General features: G+C 35.5%; 1 protein-coding gene across 1 annotated transcript; it reads left to right on the forward strand.

Annotated features, from left to right (window-relative positions):
• The first annotated feature begins 2,218 nt into the window (after positions 1-2,218).
• ZNF404 (zinc finger protein 404) lies at positions 2,219-20,780 on the forward strand. Its single transcript, XM_021681054.1, has 4 exons — positions 2,219-2,286; positions 11,167-11,242; positions 13,758-13,884; positions 19,258-20,780. Exons 1-4 carry the CDS (start codon positions 2,219-2,221, stop codon positions 20,778-20,780), a joined length of 1,794 nt encoding a protein of 597 aa, XP_021536729.1.
• The last annotated feature ends 447 nt before the right edge of the window (positions 20,781-21,227 follow it).

Genomic DNA, 21,227 nt, shown 5'->3' on the forward strand with positions numbered 1-21,227 from the left:
AAAGAAAAAAAGAGGATACTGAGAGAAAAAAGAATTTTTGTTACACATCAAAAAGTTAAAGTTCAGGTGAGTTTGTGTGTCCTCATTATTCATTAAATACACTTGAATTTTAAAGATATGAGACCCTTTCTTTTCCTTCGCTGAAATGTCCTGCCTATTAGTGACATATCTGTGAATTGTGTGTGAGGCCATGCAGATGGATCACCCTTTTCAGGGCCCTCAAGCCCTTTTGTCCATAATTTATTTAACCTGTTGCCTACTATTAGCTGTTATGTTTCTAATTTTTGACTCCCAACTAAATTAGTCTATAATGAACATCATTATGCATAGATTTTTATGTCCTTTTACAGTCATTCCCTAAGGATGAATTTCTAGTTTTGAAATTTAAGTCAGATACCAGATATTTACAATATATCAATATGCTTGTACTCATTGGAATATAATGACAAAAAGACATAATTGTTCTCCTCAAATGACCTGTTATCCACCAAGGAAATGAAATCAAAATAGGAATAAGTAAGATAGAAGATGTGAGATGTCACTAGAGAAATCCAGGTGACCTGCTTTGGGAGTTCATAGGAAGAGACATCATTCTGTCTCTAGCAGCCCTGCCAGAATATGATCACATTATGAAAACTTCTTGTGTGACCATACCACACTTTTTTTTATTCATTCTCATGATGATGGGTTGTTCCCTGTATTTGACTATTATGAATAAACCTTCTATGAACACTCTTGTACAAGTTTTTTTGTGGGCATATGTTCATATTTTCCCTGGATATATACTTAAGGGTGGAAGTGGCTGACTTAATTTGCACTCCCTGAAAGATATAGTTACTTCTCAAACTGGCCATCACTTGCTATTGTTAATCATTTTAACTTTAGTCATTCTGATGTCTGTGTAGTAGTATCTCGTTGTGATTTTAATTTTCATTTTTCTGATAAGTCATGATGTAAGCATCTTTTCATATGATACTGCCCATATTGATATACTCTTATGAAGTGTCTATTCAAATCTTTTGTCCATTTTTTAGTCTTTTTTAGTCATTTTCATATTGATTTGTAGGAATTTTATGTATATTTTGAATACAAGTCCTTTGTGAGTGTGTGTAAACATGTATGTATGCCTGTGTGTGTGTGTGTGTGTGTGTGTGGAAAGAGAAAGAAATAGAGAAAGAATGTCTTTCATTAGCCTATAGCTTCTTACTTTCTTAATGATATAGCAAAGAGAAGTTCATAATTTTAATGAGCTATTTACCAATTTTTTTCTTTTATAGTTATTGCATTTTTGTTCTGTTTAAAACATCTTTTCTTGGGGAAGAAGGGACAGCTCTTCCTTACGGTAGAATTCCAGTTGTTAAATGTAGAAGGAAAGAGGGACATAGAAAGTGGCCGTTTAGGCAAACACCACAGTAATAGTTGTTTCAGACACAAACAACTGATAGATGCTAAAATTAGTGAGTGAAAATTTGAGGAGAAAAAGGATTTGCACAGTGTCAAAATATTTCCCACTACCCAAGGTGCTTATTTTTTTTTTTAAAGATTTTATTTATTTATTTGCCAGAGAGAGAGAGAGAGAGATCACAAGTAGGCAGACAGGCAAGCAGAGGGAGAGGGAGAAGCAGGCTCCCTGCTGAGCACAGAGCCCGATGTGGGGCTCGATCCCAGGACCCTGGGATCATGACCTGAGCTGAAGGCAGATGCTTAACCGACTGAGCCACCCAGGCGTCCCCCCAAGGTGCTTATTAACTACAAAGGGAAAGATAGTAAGTTTACAGTAGAGAAACCCAGCAGAAAGCAGTTTAATCAAGCCATTGAAGTTAACATCACCAGTAATAAGACATTGCTGTCATTAGCCCTGTCTTATGATACAAAGAGAAGGACACAGCACCATCGTGGTACTGCCAAAATTGTACAACCAAATTCCAGTTACAAAAATATTAGAAAAACCAAGTGGAGGATATTTGACAAAATCAATGATTGGTACTCCTCCAAAATGAAAAGGTCATGAAGATAGGTGTGGTGGCCAGACTTTATAGTGACCACGTGATTGCTGCCTGCTGGTATCTCTGCCATAGTATAATCCCCACCCCTGGAGTGCAAGCAGAACCTGTTACTTGCTTTTAACCAATAGAAAATGGCAAAGGTGAGGGGGATGTCACTCCCGTGGTAAGGTTATTTTATATGGTAAAAGAAATGGTATGTCACTGTTGCGATTATGTTATGTCATGTAAGACCCCATTATAGCAGACTAGAGCTAAAGGTTCTCTTTGTGGGCTTGATGAAGTAAGTGGCAATGCTGGAGAAGGCTATGTTGCCAGAAACTGCAGGTGGCCTCTAGGACCTAAGGGTGTCCACCAGTGGACAGCCAGCAAAAAGGGGCCCTCAGTCCCATAGCTGCAAAGAAATTAATTCTGCCAACAATTTGAATGAACTCTGAAGTGGATTCTTCCCCAGCTGAACCTCTGAATGAAAACACAGCCCAGTGAAAACCTTGTTTGCAGTTTATGAGATCAGCCTAAGGGGAGCATCCAGCTAAACTGTGTGCAGACTCTGGGTCCACAAAAATTGTGAGATGATAAATATGTGTTGTTTTAAGCTAAATTTGTGGTAGTTTGTTATGGCAGCAGTTGAAAACTATTACCATAAAGGGGCGCCTGGGTGGCTCAGTCCTTAAGCATCTGCCTTCGGCTCAGGTCACGATCCCAGGGTCCTGGGATCGAGCCCCGCATCGGGCTCCCTGCTCCGCGGGAGGCCTGCTTTTCCCTCTCCCACTCTCCCTGCTTGTGTTCCCTCTCTCGCTGTGTCTCTCTCTGTCAAATAAATAAATAAATTCTTTAAAAAAAAAAAAAAGAAAGAAAGACAACTATTACCATAAGAAGACTTTGGAGATTGCAAGAGACTAAGGAGAAATAACAGCTAAATGCAATGTGGGATCATGTATAGGATCCTGGAAAAGAAAAGGACATTAGTGTGAAAAACTGGTAATATTTGAATAAGCTATGTCATCCGTAGTATTGTACCAATGTTAATTTCCTGGTTTTGATAATTGTCCTATGTAAGATGTTAACATTAAGGTCAGGGGTAAAAAGAACTCTCTCTACTCCTCTTGCAACTTTTCTCTAAGTCTAAAATAAGTGAAAATAAAAATTAAACCAAAAAAAGAATTTTGCATAGCCATGATCATGAAGATATTTTCCTGTTTCTTCTTCCGGGTTTATTGTTTCAGTTTTCAAATTTAGGTGTATGATCCATCTTGGATTTATATCTGTGTATGTAGTGGGATCAGAGTGAAAATCAGTTTTTGCACACAATTACTCAGGTACCTTTTGTTGAAAGACTGACTATCCTTTCTGCTCTAAATTGCAGTCAGACTTTTTTTTGTGAAAACTGTGACTATAGATGTGCAAGTCTCTTTCTGGACTCTCTATTCTATTGGTCTGTTTGTCAATCCTATGTCAGTATCACTGTTTTAATTACAGTAGCTTTATATCACATCTTGATAGCTAATGTGATTTTGACAACTTTGTTCTTCACAATTGCCCTGACTCTTCTGGGTTCTTTGCATTTCCATATAATTATAAGAACAAGTTAATTTTGATTTTCTCAAAAAAAAAAAAAAAAACCCTGCTGATATTGTTGGAGATGCATCAAATCAATAGATCAATTTAGAGAGAATTGATAGTTAAAATTGAGTCTTCCAATTCATAAACATAGACTATGTTTCCATTTGTTTAATTCTTCTTTAGTCCCTTAATGTTTTGGTGTTTTCAGTCTAAAAGTCTTGTCCTTCTTTTGTTAGATTTATTCCAAAACGTTGTACTTTTGATTTTTTTATAAACTGTTGGGATTTTAAAATTTCATTTTCCAGTAACTTTGCTTTAATACAAGTAATTGTTTTATACTTTGACCTTTTATTCAACAATCTTGCTAATAAATTCACTTATTCTGGGCGCCTGGGTGGCTCAGCTGGTTGGGCGACTGCCTTCGGCTCAGGTCATGATCCTGGAGTCCCGGGATCGAGTCCCGCATCGGGCTCCCTGCTCGGTGGGGAGTCTCTGACCCTAACCCCTCTCATGTGCTCTCTCTCATTCTCTCTCTCTCAAATAAATAAATTAAAAATAAATAAATAAATAAAATAAATTCACTTATTCTAATAGATTGTAGAACTGAAATTTTTTTCAAAATCATGTTATCTGCAAATAAAGATAGTTTTACTTCTTTTTTTTCTAACCTTCATACCTTTCATTTCACTTTTTTTCCTTATTGGATTGGTCTTACAGTACAAAATTTAGTAGAAGTGGTAAAAATGGACAAACTTGCCTTGTTCCTGAACTTAGAAGGACAGTGATCCATATTTCACCTCTCATATAATTATAGTTGTAGTTTTACTCTGTAGATCCCCTTTATCAAATTAAAGAAGTTCCCTTCTTTTCCTAGTTTGCTGAGAATTTTTATCATGAACCGTGTTTGAATATTATCAGTTTCTGCATCTAATGAAATGTATGAATGGCTTTCTCCATTTTTTTTTTATTTAAGGTTGGAAGGTTATGTTGATTGATTTTTTGGAAATTAAATGACCTTTATATTTCTAGACTAAATTTCTCTTGCCCTCTATATCACCTGTAATATTTGGTTTAATATGCTTACATCTATGTTCATGAGAGATGTACTGTAATTTTCTTTTCATGTTATTAATGTCCCTGTCAGGTTTTGATACCACAGTTATGCCTCATGACATGGTCCATTTTTTCTATTTTCTAGAAGATGCTGAGTTTGACTTGTATTTTTAGTTCCTTAAATGTTTGGGAGAATTTGCCACTGAAGCCTCTGGACCAGACATATATGGGAAAGTCCTTAATAAAGATTTTATTTCTTTAGTAAATATAACAATATTCAGATTTTCCATTTTCATATCAGTTCAGTTAAATTGTGTTTTCAAGGAATTTTAAAATTTCATCTATATTCTCAAGTTTATTGTCATAAAGTTGTTCATGAAATTTGTTACCAATTTAATGTCTGTAATATATGTAGTGATATCTCCTTTCATATTCCTGATATTGGCATTTATTTTCTTGACTAGCATAGTGAGAGATTTATCAATTTTATCTCATCAATGAAATAGTTTTTGGCTTTATTGATTTTTCTTTGTTGTATATCTGGGTTTTTTATGTGACTGGTTTCTTTTAGTATGCTCTACTTTCTATAGGCTAAATGTCCTTTTCTTTTTCTAGCTTCCAAAGGTAGATCATTGATTTTTAACCTTTCTACTTTGATAATACATACATTTATGTTTGGATGAAGTAGGCCAAAGAATATTTAAAAGAAAGAAGAAAATAAGAGGACAATTATTACAAATGCTCATGCTAGACGAACCATGAGAGATGATGGACTCTGAAAAACAAACTGAGGGCTCTAGGGGGCAGGGGAGGATGGGTTAGCCTGGTGATGGGTATTAAAGAGGGCACGTTCAGGGCACCTGGGTGGCTCAGTTGGTTAAGCAACTGCCTTCGGCTCAGGTCATCATCCTGGAGTCCCGGGATCGAGTCCCGCATCGGGCTCCCTGCTCAGCAGGGAGTCTGCTTCTCCCTCTCCCGCTCCCCCCTCTTGTGCTCTCTCTCTCTCTCTCTCAAATAAATAAATAAAATCTTTTTAAAAAAACAAATAAATAGGGGCGCCTGGGTGGCTCAGTTGGTTAGGCGACTGCCTTCGGCTCAGGTCATGATCCTGGAGTCCCGGGATCGAGTCCCACATCAGGCTCCCTGCTCGGCAGGGGGTCTGCTTCTCTTTCTGACCCTCTTCCCTCTCGTGCTCTCTGTCTCTCATTCTCTCTCTCTCAAATGAATAAATAAAATCTTTAAAAAATAAATAAATAAATAAATAAATAAATAAATAAAATAAAGAGGGTACGTTCTGAATGGAGCACTGGGTGTTATATACACAAACAATGAATCATGGAACACTACATCAAAAACTAATGATGTAATGTATGGTGATTAACATAACAATAAAAATTTTTTAAAATGCTCATGCTATCCACTGGGAGAAAATAAATTCCAGATTTATTTAGCATGGATATAATTTGACAAAGGATTTCCATCATAATTTCACTACTAATTTACTTGCTATGTCAATATATCTGTAGTACACCTAACAACTATGATGGAGATTAAACAATGAATGGCATTTATCTGCAGCATTTATAAAAAACAAAACAAAAATATATTTAAAGCTAAAAATGTCTTTGTAAGCATTGGTTGGATTGCATCTCACAAGACTTATTATGTCATACTTTCATGATCATTCAGCTCAAAATATTTTCTGGTTTCCATATTATGATTTGGTTTTGACCTGTACTTATTTATTTCTTTCCTTTGATTTATTTTTTTATTATTATGCTATGTTAGTCACCATATAGTACATCATTAGTTTTTGATGTGGTGTTCCCGGATTCATTGTTTGTACCTATACTTATTTAGAAGTGAACTTTTTATATTTGCAAACATTTGAGAAATATCTGTTTTTAAGTTCTAAATTAATTCCAAGGGCTTCAGAATATATGCCTTCTTTTTGATATTAATTATTTGAAATCTATAGGTGCTTGTTTTATGGCCCAGAATATTCTGATAAATATATTGTGAGCATTTGAAAAGAACATATAGTCTATAGTTTGGGAGTATAATGTTCAATTAGGTCAATTTGATTAATCTTGTTCAAACTTCTATGGCCCTGCTGATTTTTTTTTTCTCTTCCTGTTATTGGTTACCAGTGGAGGGTACTAAACTCTCAAACTTCAGTTATAACTTTGTCTATCCTTTAATTTTGTTGACTTTTGCTTTATGTATTTTAAAGCTATGTTATTAGGTACATAAGAAATGTAGGACTGCCATTATATTCTTCTTGAATTGTATGAATGTCTCTATTACTTTTAATACTTCTTGCATTGAAGCCTATTGTATCTGTTATTAATACACTAATACTAGCATTTTTCTTATTACTGTCTCACATATTTGTCTTTGTGTTTAAAGTATAATTCTTATAAGCAGCATAATTGATCCTGTTTTTCTTTTTAATCTAATCTGACAATCTTAGATTTTAATTGCAATGTTTAGTACATTTACATTTTACTACAATTACTGATAAAATTTGGTTTAAATCTGTCATCTTGAAATATATTTTGTTTGTCCTGTTCATTCCTTATTTCTTTATTCCTCTTTTCCTGTCTTCTTTTGTATTAATCAGGTATTTTTATTATTTCATTTTATCTCTTCTATATGGTTTTTCTGGTTGTACATCTTTGTATAATTCTTTTAGTAGTTAACTGAGCTATTACAGAATGCATCTTTGAGACATTCTCCCTTAAATTAGGGCTTTTACTACCTATCAAATAATATAAGAACATTTTAATAGTTTAACTCTATTTATGCTAGTATTGTCACTTCTTCTTCCTATATTACAAGCGCCACAAGAATTATTATTTTTGTTGCTTTAAACAGTCCATTTGTTTAGTCATATTAGTCATATATTTACTATGTCATAGTTTTTTGCACATGCTTCCATCTGGGATTATTTGCCTTTAGTCTGACTGCTGTCCTTTAGTATTTCTCATATTGTAGGTCTGTTAATAAGAAATTGTCTAAGCTTTTGTTAGAATTCTAAGATCTTTCTTTCACTTTCATTTATGAAAGATATTTTCTCCGGGTATAAAATTAACAGTTGTCATTTTTTTCTTTCAATACTTTAAAGATATAATTCCATTCTTCAGGCCACTGTAGTTTCTATTGAGACATGAACTTTTTCTTATAACTGATACCCTATTTTATTTTATATTTTATTATTTTATTTTATTTATCTTATCTTATTATGTTAGTCACCATACAGTACATCATTAGTTTCTGATGTAGTGTTCCATGATTCATTGTTTGTGTATAACACCCAGTGCTCCATGCAGTACATGCCCTCCTTAATACCCATCACCGGGCTTTTTTTTAAATACATACTATTATGGGGGCGCCTGGGTGGCTCAGTCGTTAAGCGTCTGCCTTCGGCTCGGGTCATGATCCCAGGGTCCTGGGATCGAGCCCCACATCGGGCTCCCTGCTCGGCGGGAAGCCTGCTTCTCCCTCTCCCACTCCCCCTGCTTGTGTTCCCTCTCTCGCTGTGTCTCTCTCTGTCAAATAAATAAATAAAATCTTAAAAAATAAATAAATAAATAAAATAAATACATACTATTATGATATATTTGTAAACTTTGTTTTTCAACACTTTGGCCACGCTGTGCCTAGGTATGGATTTCCTTATTTTATCTGGTTAGGTTTGATGAGTTTTTTAATTTATGTATCAAAACATTTCATGAAATTTGTGATGTTTTTGTCCATTATTTCTTCAAATAAATTTTCTGTCCTATATTTTTAGGTTTCCAATTTCATGGTTTGACTGTCTCCTATATTTCTTTTTTTTTTTAAAAGATTTTATTTATTTATTTGAGAGAGAGAATGAGACAGAGAGAGAGCATGAGAGGGGGGAGGGTCAGAGGGAGAAGCAGACTCCCTGCTGAGCAGGGAGCCGGATGCAGGACTCGATCCCAGGCCTCCAGGATCATGACCTGAGCCGAAGGCAGTCGCCCAACCAACGGAGCCACCCAGGCGCCCTGTCTCCTATATTTTGTATTTTGCTCTATTCTTTCCTTTTTTTCTCTCTACATAAGATTATTGTTAATTTGGGGGCGCCTGGGTGGCTCAGTTGGTTAAGCGACTGCCTTCGGCTCGGGTCATGATCCTGGAGTCCCGGGATCGAGTCCCGCATCCGGCTCCCTGCTCAGTGGGGAGTCTGCTTCTCCCTCTGACCCTCCCCGCTCTCATGCTCTCTCTATCTCATTCTCTCTCTCAAATAAATAAATAAAATCTTTTAAAAAAAAAGATTATTGTTAATTTGACTTTACATTGACTACCCAATGCATTCTTAATTTTCAATATTATATTTTAAGTTATAAAGTGTTCATGTGAATCTTTAAGATTCTAAATCTCTATTGATATGCTTCATTTTGTATTCTGACTGAGCCAGCCAGGCACTCCCCCCCCCTTTTTAAGTAAGCTCTACATCCAACATGGGGCTTTAACTTACAACCCTGAGATCAATAGTAGCATGCTCTATCAACTGAACCCATTTTGCACCCCGTTTTGCCCATGTTTTCCTCTATTTTTTTTAGCATCTTAGTCATAATGTTTTCAAGTCCTTGTCCACTAGCTCCACTATGTAGGTCATTTCTGGGTCTGTTTCTACTGAGTTTTTTTTTTTATGTTATGTTAATCACCATACATTACATCATTAGTTTTTGATGTAGTGTTCCATGATTCATTATTTGTGTATAACACCCGGTGCTCCATGCAGAACGTGCCCTCTTTAATACCCATCACCGGGCTAACCCATCCTCCCACCCTCTACTGAGATTTTTTTTCTTGATTATCAGTTAACTTTTTCCTGTTTCTTTGCATGTTTAATATTTGTTATTGTAAGGTGGCATTGTGGATAATGTATTATACAGATTCTGGATTATGTTATCTTTCTTTAATGAGTTTACTTCAGGGTTTTTCAAACTTAGTGCTGTTGATATTTTTGGCTAGATAATTCTTTGTTGTGGGGGGCTTTCCTGTGCGTTATAGGATGTTTAGCAGCATCCCTGGTTCTCTACCTAATAGAAACAATGGTACCCCTTCCCACACTTTGACAACCAAGTATGTCTTCAGACATTGCTGAATGTTCCACTATTGAGAACCAGTAGTCTGTACAAATCATTTTCAAAGTCTACTTCATTTTCCATTGTATGAATGCACTATAGTTTATTTAATTAACCACCCATCTAAGTACCTTTAGATTTAGTACCTTTAAATTTCTCTCCAGTTTTTTAAAAATTTTCACTAGTATCTATCATATTCCTTTCTTCATCTCTAGGCACATTTTACAGTTATTTCCTTTGGATGGAGATTCAGAAATCACCTTTCATGGTTAAATTCTTATGCATAATTCTGCTTACATGTCTCAAATGCCCTAGGTTTTCACAAGTCTACAGGACACCATAACAATGCTCCGTTCCCTAAAACCTTACTATATGTGGTGCATCATCAACCTTTATAATCTGAAAATTGAATACTTATAAGTGATAGTACCTTATTACTTAAAAACATCTCTTTAGTAAATCTTTTGATAGGTGATGTCTTAATTACCTGTTCTTAAGTTTCACACAAGGGAACAAAAAATCTGGGTTTAAAAGGCAATAGTTGGAGAAATATTGGCCTTATAACTATAGAAATGCGATTAAAAACACATCACTTCTCCTTATTTGTGATATGGGGATATGTCTTTAATTGTTTGAACTTTCATTTTTTCATCTGTTGAACTGAGATAATAACTACATTGTGGAATTAAATATCAATGTGTATAGACTACCTATCACATATAAGGTTGCAAAAAATCTATGTGCTGCTATATGGTTTCAGTAAGAATGAATTCACTCCTCTCTAGTGGGTACTGGGTGGGTTGGTTGCTGAGGCACAGGGAATGACTCACGCCAGCAAAGTAGATCCTGATCGGGAAATCCAGGCTGGTTAGCCCAGAGGATCTTGGGAATCATAGTTCTGGCTTAGGGGAAAGGCTTCACATGGGCAGGCAGTTTTCAGTGGTCAAGATTTCCAGGTTGGTCCCTACTGTTTTCTGTCTTTTATCTGGTGCAAAAGATTTCATGTTCAGGTCCATCCCAAAGACATGGAGGTTGTTGCAGTTTGTGTTGTGTGGTTTGGTCTTTACCCTGGAAGATACGCCTGGATGAGGATCTATTCAGTATCACTGAACAACCAAGGCTGGGTTCAGTTGGCTTGATAAGTATGAGAAATAAAGCAGTGTGGGTGTCTGGATCTAGCTTTGGTGCAAGAGTGCCTCTGTTCTGTATCCACTCTTATGTGGCTTGTATCTGTAGGTATGGGGAAGGGCTTGGGTTTGTCTAGACTTCACATATCCCCTGATATGTGTTCATGTGTTTGGGAGGGTAGAGAGTGGGCAAGGACAGTGGGAAGCAGGAATAAAGAAGAACGAAGAAAGGTTATATTACCTTAAATAATTTTTGGAGTTCTGAGATACACCAGATCTCAAGGCCTCTTTTTCCTCTCCCAGCTCTGGCTTCTCTGAAATCGGCTTCTCTAATAGAGGAAACCTGAGGAAGATCAGCAGTTTGAAAACCATGGCCCAGGTAAGTGGATGTCTGTCTCCCTCCTGAAATCCTATGATCTTTAACTCAGGTAAAATTTTCATTCTTTATCCCCATACTTCCTACCTAGGAAAGCTGTATCTCTGACCCTATTTCATGGTTTCTCCCCTCACAGAGAAGGATGGTGTCCTCCTCATTTGCTCCCTTTTTTTCTAACTGATTTTCAATTATTCATCTTCTATGTGTTCAGTCTTTTCTCAAGAGCAGTGTTGGAGCAGTGCACGAGTGAAGTACCTTGAAGGAAATATTTGAGCTTCCTTTGTCAGGTTTGTGGTTTTATTTTATAGAAATGATGGTCCTGGGGCACCTGGGTGGCTCAGTTGGTTAAGCATCTGACTCTTGATTTTGGCTCAGGTCATGATCTAAGGGTCGTGAGATAGAGCCCCATGTTGGGCTCTGTGCTGGGCATGGAGTCTGCTTAAGATTCTCTCTCTCCCTCTGCCTCCCCCCCCACACACACAAAAAAAGGAAAGGAAAATAAATGGTGGCCCTATCTGACCACAGGAGAGAAAACTTTCTCCTTAGTTTTCCAGGAAGATAAGGGAGTTTGGGGTTATGAATGGTCTCAGACTCAGGTGTGAGATGAGAACTCAGCTTTGAAAGCTTTTAGGTTTGGGTAGAAATGTTATTGGTGCCTGCTGAGAGAGAGACAGACAGACAGACAGATATCAGGGCCCTGGCTACAGAAATCACTGAGAATTTTGTATTGAAAGAGAAATTGCTGGTCTTGAGTAAATCAGTATTGTTCTGATCATCCTACATTAGTGTGTTCTAACTAGGAACAGGAGTTCAGTAAGGGATTGTAGAAAGGAAGATCATCTAGAACTACAAGTGGTAGATGATACTGAACAGTGGGGAAGAGGTTAGAATTTGTGTCCAACCTAAATATCGTAATAGTATAATACTTTAAAATTTAATATTACTCTAATAATATTATTAATAATACCTAATACTTTAAGAAAGATTAAATCTGATGTCTTTAAGAGGGGCTAAATGAAAACATTAACTTGTGAGAATAAAGGAACTGCTTATGATGCATAATCTGACATTTATTATGCTTTGATAAAATTACTTAATTTTACACAAACTCCATTTCCTAAGATAGAAACTTTTTATCAGCTTTTTGAAGTATAATTGACATATAATTAAGTGTATGTATTTTGTCTTTTTAAAGCAGATTTATTGAAATATAATTGACAATAAATTGCTCATATTTAAAGTGTAGAATTTGATAAATTTTGACTTATGTATATACCTGTGAAACTATTACCACAGCCAAGATAATGAACATATCCATCATTCCAAATTTTTTCTCATGCCCCTTTATAATTGCCCCTTCCTACCTGCCCCCAAACTTGCCCTTCATGCCCAGGCAACTACTGTTCTGCTTTCTGCCACTATAGGTTAATTCGCATTTTCTAGAATTTTATATAAATGGAATCATACATCATGTGTCCTTTTTAATCTTATTTCATTCAGCATATTTATCTTAAGATTCATCCATATTGTTACATATATTAGCTCATCCATTTAATTGCTGATTAGTATTCTATTCTCAGTATATACAAAAATTTGTCTATCCATTCCTCTGTTGATGGATTTTTGAGTTCTTTCCACTTTTTGGCTATTAGAAGTAAAGCTGCTTCATGCACAAACTTTTGTGTGGACATATGTTTTCATTTCTCTTGGGTAAACACTAGGAGTGGAATGACTGGGGAATATGGATGTTTAACTTTTTAAGAAATCAATAAACTATTTTTCAAAGTGATTTACCATTTTACAATCCCACCATCAGTGTGTGAGAGTTCCATTTTTTTTTCACATCTCCGGCAACACTTAAAATGGTCAGTCTTAAATTTTAGCCATTCTAATAATTGTGTAGTAATACTGTCTCCTAACAGTAAGCCACTCATAAGCAATCATAAGGCTCACTTCATTTGTTACTTGTCTCTCAGGGATCACTACCCAATATTTTCTGCCTCAAAAACCATTGTTTCATACAATTTGTCTATGTTTTTTGTTATTTCACATGGGAGGGTAAATCCAATCCATGTTACTCCATCTTAGCTGTAAGAGATTTTATAATTCATTTTGGAGAAAAAATGAACAATTCTTTTTACATAGTCCTTGAAGAGAAAAGACATAAGAACTTGTATTTACTAATAGTATGTGATTCAGGTACATAGTAGGTAATGTTCTTATATATACTGTTTCATTTAATTGGGAAAGTCTGTTTACTTTATTCATTTTCATACATTTAGGTATTTGAGTTTTCCTTTATTTTTAAAGAAATTTTGTGCACTCCAACAGGATTCTTCAAGACTGTGTTGGTACTCTACTTCAGAAGCTAATGTATTTATTCTCATCTAATCGTGTCATGATCTTGTAACTTCAGCTTATTTGTTTTTCTATATTGCCCCCTTACTGCAATTCGGTCATTCCATCTTGAACATTTTTTCTTTACTGTTATGAATAATACATGGGTTTGTCTTTTCAGGTGCCATTGACATTCAGTGATGTTGCCATAGACTTCTCTCAGGAGGAGTGGGAATGCCTAAATTCCGATCAGAGGGATTTGTACAGAGATGTGATGTTGGAGAATTATACTAACTTGGTCTCACTGGGTAAGGACATCTGCCTGAAGTGATGTAGAATCTGCTATCTGGAATAGCTGCTTTCTCCACTGTATATTTTATGCTCTATGCTGAGAAACTAGATAAATTTCTCCATATTCATATTCTCCATATTCTCAGAGCCTAGTTTGACTTTTGTTAGATGGAAATGGGCATCTCCATTCAGCACCTGAATCTTTTCTTTCATTTACCTTCCTACCTCCCTCTGCCCCATCCTGCAATTCCTTCTTTTTCTAAAATAAAGGTTTGAATTCTAGGATTTTTTCTGAATAGCCAATGGCAAAGAAAACAAATTTCATATTGTGTGTATGTTCAGAATATCTACAAATATTCCATTTTAATTGCTGGTCCACCTACATGGAAAACAGGTAACATGGGGTCCTGGTTTTCTCTTTGCTACAAATGAACCTTGGTAATTTTTACAGTGTAGAATAAATCAAGAACATTATCTTTTTAGTATTATTTTTATACTTATAGCAATGGAAATGTTGGCTTGCAGTGATTTTATAGTTTCTACTGAGAAGTGAAAGTCTTCATTCAGTTTTTGAAAAATACTTGACCATTCTTTCCTCTCTTCTGGGACTCCAGTTATACCTATGTTAGATCTTTTTAGTGTATCTCACAGTTCTAGCATGTATATATCTCCTTTTATCTCTATTATTTTCTGTTGACCTGTATTTCAGCTCACTTACCTGTATTCTGCTATGATAAGTCTGCTCTTAAAGATGGATTTTTCATATCATATTTGTCTTTTTCAGTTTTAGAAATTCAATTTGTCTTATAACATCTAATTTTATATAAATTCTTCTCATTCTTTATTTACTTTCTTTCATTACTGTTTTTTCATCTGTGGGCATGCTTATATTTCTTCTTTGCTCTTGTTATTCATCATATGGTAATTCCTCTTCAAGTTACTAGTAATTGTGATTGTATGCTGGATATTGTGTACAAAAGAACTGAACGGGGGCACTTGGGTGGCTCAGTCGGTTGGGCATCTGACTCTTGGTTTCAGCTCAGGTCATGATCTCAGGGTTGTGGGATTGAGCCCCGCTCAATTGGGCTCTGTGTTTGGCACAGAGTCTCCTTGTCTCTCTCCTCCTGTTTCTCCCCCTTGCTTTCTCTCCCTCTCTCTCTCTCTGTCTCTCAAATAAATAAATAAAACATTTTTTTAAAAAAAAATAACTGAATGGTTTCCGGTGATGGTATATTCCACCAGAGTATTTATACGTTCCTCTATTAATCGATAGAGTGGCAGGCTGATCACTATAATATAATCAGGGATTGAGCTGGGTTGGTGCTGGTTTTCAGTTTTGGTAATTCTTAGTTACCTTTTTTTTTTAAAATCACTGCCTTTACTGCTAGCTGTACTCAGAATAAGTAAGTTTCTGCAGGGGAAAAGTGGTAGATCCTCAGGGCCAATTCACCACTTCTTCATGGCTCTTATTGTTTATGTGTTTTGATTTCAAGCTTCCTCTCCCAATGGATCTTTTGATTCCAGGAGAAATATTGAAAATTAATAAGCTGATCATCCATTTGATATGCCAGGAAAAGAAGAGCACAACAGACTTAAAGAAAGTAGAAGAAAGGAAATAATAAAGGAAAGAACGGAAATTAATGAAATAAAAACCAAACATACAAAAGAGCAAGTCACAACTATAAATTTGGTTCTCTCAAAGAATGAATAAAAGTGGTGCAACTCTATCAACATGTATCAAGAAAAAAAATTTATTTAAGGAAAAAAGGCACCACATTACAAACCATGAAGCCTTGAAAATATGGTATTTTGAAAAACATTTTGCCAAAAACTTTGAGAAATCAAATCAAATGAAATAAATCATTAGAAATTTTTAATCTATAAAAAATTCCACTCAAGAAAACAAAACAAAACAAAACAGGGCACCTGGGTGGCTCAGTCAGTTAAGCGTCTGCCTTTGGCTCAGGTCATGATCCCAGGGTCCTGGGATCAAGCCCCACATCTGGCTTCCTGCTCAGCAGGGAAGTCTGCCTCTACCTCTCCAACTGCCTCTCCCCCTGCTTATGCTCTCTCTCTCTCCCTCTCTCTCAAATAAATAAATAAAATATTTTAAAAATAAAAGTAAAAACAGCTTTTAATATCCTTATCTACTAATTATATTATCTGTATCATTCCTTGTTGTGTTTCTTTTGATTAATTTTCTCCTAGTAAGGGTTATACTTTCCTGCTATTTTACATGCCTAATAATTTTTTATTAGATGCCAGACATTGTGATGTTTACTGTGTTGGGATGTTGGATTTTCTAATATTCTTTTACATATTTGGGCTTTGTTCTTGGATGTAGGTATGTAATTTGGAATCTGTTGATCCTTTCATGGTTTGCTTTTAAGCTTTGTTAGGGTGGGTCCAGAACAGCTTTTAGTCTAGGGCTAACTTGGCCCCACTACTGAGGCAATATCCTTCTGGGGACTATGTTTGATGCCTTGTGTGGTATGGGGCCTTTCCACTGTGGTTGGTGGAAACAAGAACTATCCCCTGCCCTTTGTGACTTCTAGGGGATGTTCTGCCTACTCCTCTCTAATAGTACATTCTTTGTTCTCATTAGTTTCCTCATACAGATGCCCAGATTCACATTCAGCCACAGTATCAAGGGGATTCCTCTACAGATCTCCAGAGATCTCTCTGTGTAGCTCCCTCCTCTCTAGTACTCTGCCTTGCAAATTCTGCACTTTTTTCTTTCCCTTAATTCTCTACTCTCTTCTCAACTTGGGGATACAGCTGCACTTAGTTTCTCCTCCATGTGCGTCTTTCTAGAAATTCTCTTTAGACAGTCAGCTGTGGTACTTGTGGGGCACACTTCATTTGTTTCCCCTCCCTTGGGAGATTTCTATTCTGTACTATTTTCCAATATTTGAAAGATGTTGTTTCATATATTTTGTTTGGTTTTCTAGTTGTTTAAGGTAGGAAGGCAAATTTGATCCCTCTTAATGTTACATGACCAAAAGCACAAATTATTAACTGTCTTTGAAAGCTTCTTTGCACTCTAGTACAAGAGGTCTTAGATTCACCTTGTATCTTCCCTGCCCTGGACTAGGAATTAGCTGTTTCTCTAAGGCACCCTCATTAACATCAGTGGGAAATAGTTTACAGGGACTGAAACCTGGACAACAGGGAAGCTAATTGTAATCACCTTTTTGTGGGATAAATATACAATTTTTAAAACTATTCTGTGGAAATTGGTCTGTTTAGATTTTCCATCTCTTCTGGAATCTGTTTCTGTTATGGTCTTACTTTTATTCTGAAATAATTTTAGATTCACAGATTTACAAATGTGGTACAAAGAGTTCCAGTATATAATTCCCATAATGATAACATCTTACATAACCATGGTACATTTGTGAAAACTATCAAATTAACATTTTACAATACTATAAATATTTTATTTAGATTTCACCAGTTTTGGCACTAATGTCTTTTTTTCTGTTTCAGGATCCAATCCAGGATACCACATTACTTTTATTCATCCTGTGTCCTTAGTTTCCTCCAAATGTAACAGTTTCTGTTTTTCCTTCTTTCTTGACCTTGATACTTTTGAAGATACTGTTTGGTTAGTAGAGTGCCTCCAAATTTTGGTGTGTTTGGTGTTTTCTTATTATTAAACTGAGATTATGGATTTGGGGGAAGAATACCAGAGAAGTGCCCTTCTCATTGTATATTAGGGGCACATGATATCAACATGATTTATCAGTGGGGTGCTAACTTTAAAAACTTGTATAAAGTGGTGTCTGCCGGTTTTCTTCATTGAAAAGTTATTATTTTTTCCCCTTTTCATATTTTATTTGTTAGAAGCAAGTCAGTAAATTTAACTGGGGTTAGTTTTTATAAATTATATTTTCAAAAAATTCATCGTTTCATGTACATCTCAAATTTATTTGCATAGTTATCTTGTATGGGTTTCTTAAACATTTTTTATTTCCTTATTGATGACTGTTTCCCTACTGTCATTGTGTTTCGATTTTCCTCCTATCTTTTGTTCCTTGAATAGGTAGGCTACTGGTTTGTTTGCATGTGTTAATTGTACACTTTTACTTAAAATTTGTTTTTATTATATTCATTTCCCTTTTTCTGTTTTCCTTCAGCAGACTATCATTCTTTTTCTAATTTTTGATTTAATATTTAATTCATTCATTTTAATTCTTTAGTTTTTCATTAGATGTAAGCCTTTTAGTCTATGAGTTTGCAGCATTACAGTTAAAGGCCATAGATTGGTAAATGATAACCTTCTATGGTTAAAGGCCATAGAAGGTAAATGATAGAAAACATATTTTACTGTAATAAGGTATGAGAGATTAATCAGGGAGAGATGGTGGATAACTGTTGCATAATTTTCAGAAACTAAATGGATATTTTACTCAGTTGCCTTCCCCAGTAACCTTAATTTTCATTCTTATTTACTTTTACCTTCATCCAAGTTCATTTTTAAAATTCAGTATTTTATCCTACAATTAATATTTACCTTATGGTAAGGACTTGTTTTGCAGTAGTGGTTAAAAGAAGTTTTGAGTTTTAGAGTAAGAAAATAAGTAGTAAAACAAATGAGAAAATAAATATGTAATAGAGAAAAGTATTTTGAAGATAAAAATTAGGTGTTGGAATATAGAATAAAGGATATGAATTTACTTAAGAGTTAGCAGAGGCAGCCTTTCTGAAGAAGTGATTTCTAATCTGCAAGATAATAATTTAAAGGCACTAGGTAAAAGGATTTCTGAAAGGTGGAGCACCTGTGTGAAGCCCCAGGAAATGGGAAAGGTTATATATGTCTCAGTAGCTGAAGATGCATTTGGATAGTATATAGGGAACAAAAGATGCCAAGGGCTTGAGATGAATTTGTGTAAAAAGACAGATCCTTTTTATTCATGATTATGTGTTTAGGGTTTTATTCTAAAATAAAGACAAACCATTGAAAAAATTACATAAAGCCATCTGATAGATTAATGTTAGAAATGTAGATGACCAGAACCTACTCCTCTAGATTCTGATTCACTCAGTCTCAGCAGATATCTAAAAGGTAGTGTATATAAGAAGCTCCCTCTATAATTTTGATCCACACTAAATATGAGAACTACTGACTTTTTCTCTTTGCCTACTCACAAACTTTATAGTTCTCAATATGAACTTTCATAATTTTCTGAGGCCTTCTTGCCTTTTAAAAATTTCATGACAGTATTTTAGGATTTTATGACCCTTTTACTTCTGGTGAATATACTTCTCAATTCATCACTATTTTTACTCTAGAAGGCCCCTCCTCATCCCCAGTATAGGAAAATAGCTTTGTTTGTTTATTTTTGTTTTTTTTGTTTATTTTTGTTTATTTTCTTGTTTTCTTTCAGACATTGATTTTACAACTGAGACCAACAAGTTATCTTCAGAAAAAAGCAGTTATGAAGTAAATTCATACCATCGGGAGACAATGAAAAAAAGTAAAACCTTCAACCTTATGAGGTTTATTTTCAGAAATGACCCACAGTGCAGAATTGAATTTGGGAGAGAACAGGCGCCTAACATGGGATGTTTTAGTCAAATGACATTTATAAAACATATATCTCTTCCTCTACATCAGAGAATTCACCCTAGAGAGAAATCCTATGAATGTAAGGAATGTAGGTGGGGCTTTAGAAAATATTCACACCTTACCAAGCATTTGAGAGACCATAGTGGTGTGAGACCCTATGAATGTAACGAATGTGGAAAAGCCTTTATAGTTCTCCAGCATTTTATTAGACATAAAAAAATTCACACTGATTTAAAACCCTATGAATGTAATGGATGTGAGAAGGCCTTTAGGTTTTATTCACAGCTTATTCAACATCAGATCATTCATACTGGTGTAAAACCCTACGAATGTAAGCAATGTGGGAAGTCTTTTAGACGTTATTCTCACCTTACTGAACATCAAAAAATTCATATCGGTTTGAAACCCTATGAATGTAAGGAATGTGGGGAAACTTTTAGATTGTACCGACATATGTGCCTACATCAGAAAGTTCATCATGGTGTGAAACCCTATATATGCAAGGAATGTGGGAAGGCCTTTGGTCATCGTTCAAGTCTTTATCAACATAAGAAAATTCATTCTGGTGAGAAACCATATAAATGTAAACAATGTGGAAAGGCCTTTGTTCGCAGCTATCTACTTATTGAACATCAGAGAAGTCATACTGGCGAGAAGCCGCATGAATGTAAGGAATGTGGGAAGACCTTTAGCAGGGGTTCAAGCCTTCTTAAACATAAGAGAATTCATAGTAGTGAGAAACTCTATGATTGTAAGGACTGTGGGAAGGCCTTCTGTAGAGGCTCTCAACTTACACAACATCAAAGAATTCATACTGGCGAGAAGCCACATGAATGCAAAGAATGTGGAAAGACATTTAAGCTTCATTCGTACCTTATTCAACATCAGATAATTCATACTGATTTGAAACCGTATGAATGTAAACAATGTGGGAAAGCCTTCAGTCGTGTTGGAGACCTTAAAACACATCAGTCAATTCATGCAGGGGAAAAACCCTTTGAATGTAAGGAATGTGGAAAAACCTTTAGACTTAATTCTCAACTGATTTATCATCAGACAATTCACACTGGTTTGAAACCATATATATGTAAAGAATGTAAGAAGGCCTTTGGTTCTATCTCAGGTCTTTCTCAACATAAGAGAATTCATACTGGTGAAAAACCCTATGAATGTAAAGAATGTGGTAAGGCCTTTAATCGTAGTGATCGACTTACGCAACATCAGAGAATTCATACTGGTGTGAAACCATACAAATGTAAGGAATGTGGAAAGGCCTTTACTCGTTGCTATCAACTTACTCAACATCAAAGATTTCATAGTGGTGAGAAACTCCTGATGTAATGAGAGTCAGAAAGCATTTAGCTTTGGCACATCCTTTACCATTATCACTATTCTACCACCCAATGATGTTATGGTAAAGATTATTTAACACAAACTTTAAATGCTTAGAGGGGCATCTGGCACATAGTATTTGCTTACTAAGTATTGTGTTTTTTTAAATGATAATCACCATTATTACTATACATAAATTCATGTGGAAGGAAGACCCTATAACCATATTTTTAAAATGCATCAGTGCTCATCCATATTTTCTTCAGATAATTAATTCTGGACAAAATCCCATAGAATATATTAAACAAGACACTTTTTTATTCAAAGCTCAACCCCCTGAAGATTAATAATAAGAAACACTGTGCCCGGCTGCCTGGGTGGCTCAGATGGTTAAGCGTCTGCCTTCAGCTCAGGTCATGATCCCAGGGTCCTGGGATCGAGTCCCACATCAGGCTC

The sequence above is a fragment of the Neomonachus schauinslandi genome, chromosome 16, assembly GCF_002201575.2.
Source record: "Neomonachus schauinslandi chromosome 16, ASM220157v2, whole genome shotgun sequence".
Lineage (NCBI taxonomy): Eukaryota > Metazoa > Chordata > Mammalia > Carnivora > Phocidae > Neomonachus > Neomonachus schauinslandi.

Coding starts and splice junctions, on each gene's coding strand:
- ZNF404 (XM_021681054.1), top strand. CDS start 2,219: ATGTTATGTCATGTAAGACCCCATTATAGCAGACTAGAGCTAAAGGTT. Junction 2,287..11,166: donor CTCTTTGTGGGCTTGATGAA/GTAAGTGGCAAT, acceptor TTCCTCTCCCAG/CTCTGGCTTCTCTGAAATCG. Junction 11,243..13,757: donor GTTTGAAAACCATGGCCCAG/GTAAGTGGATGT, acceptor TTGTCTTTTCAG/GTGCCATTGACATTCAGTGA.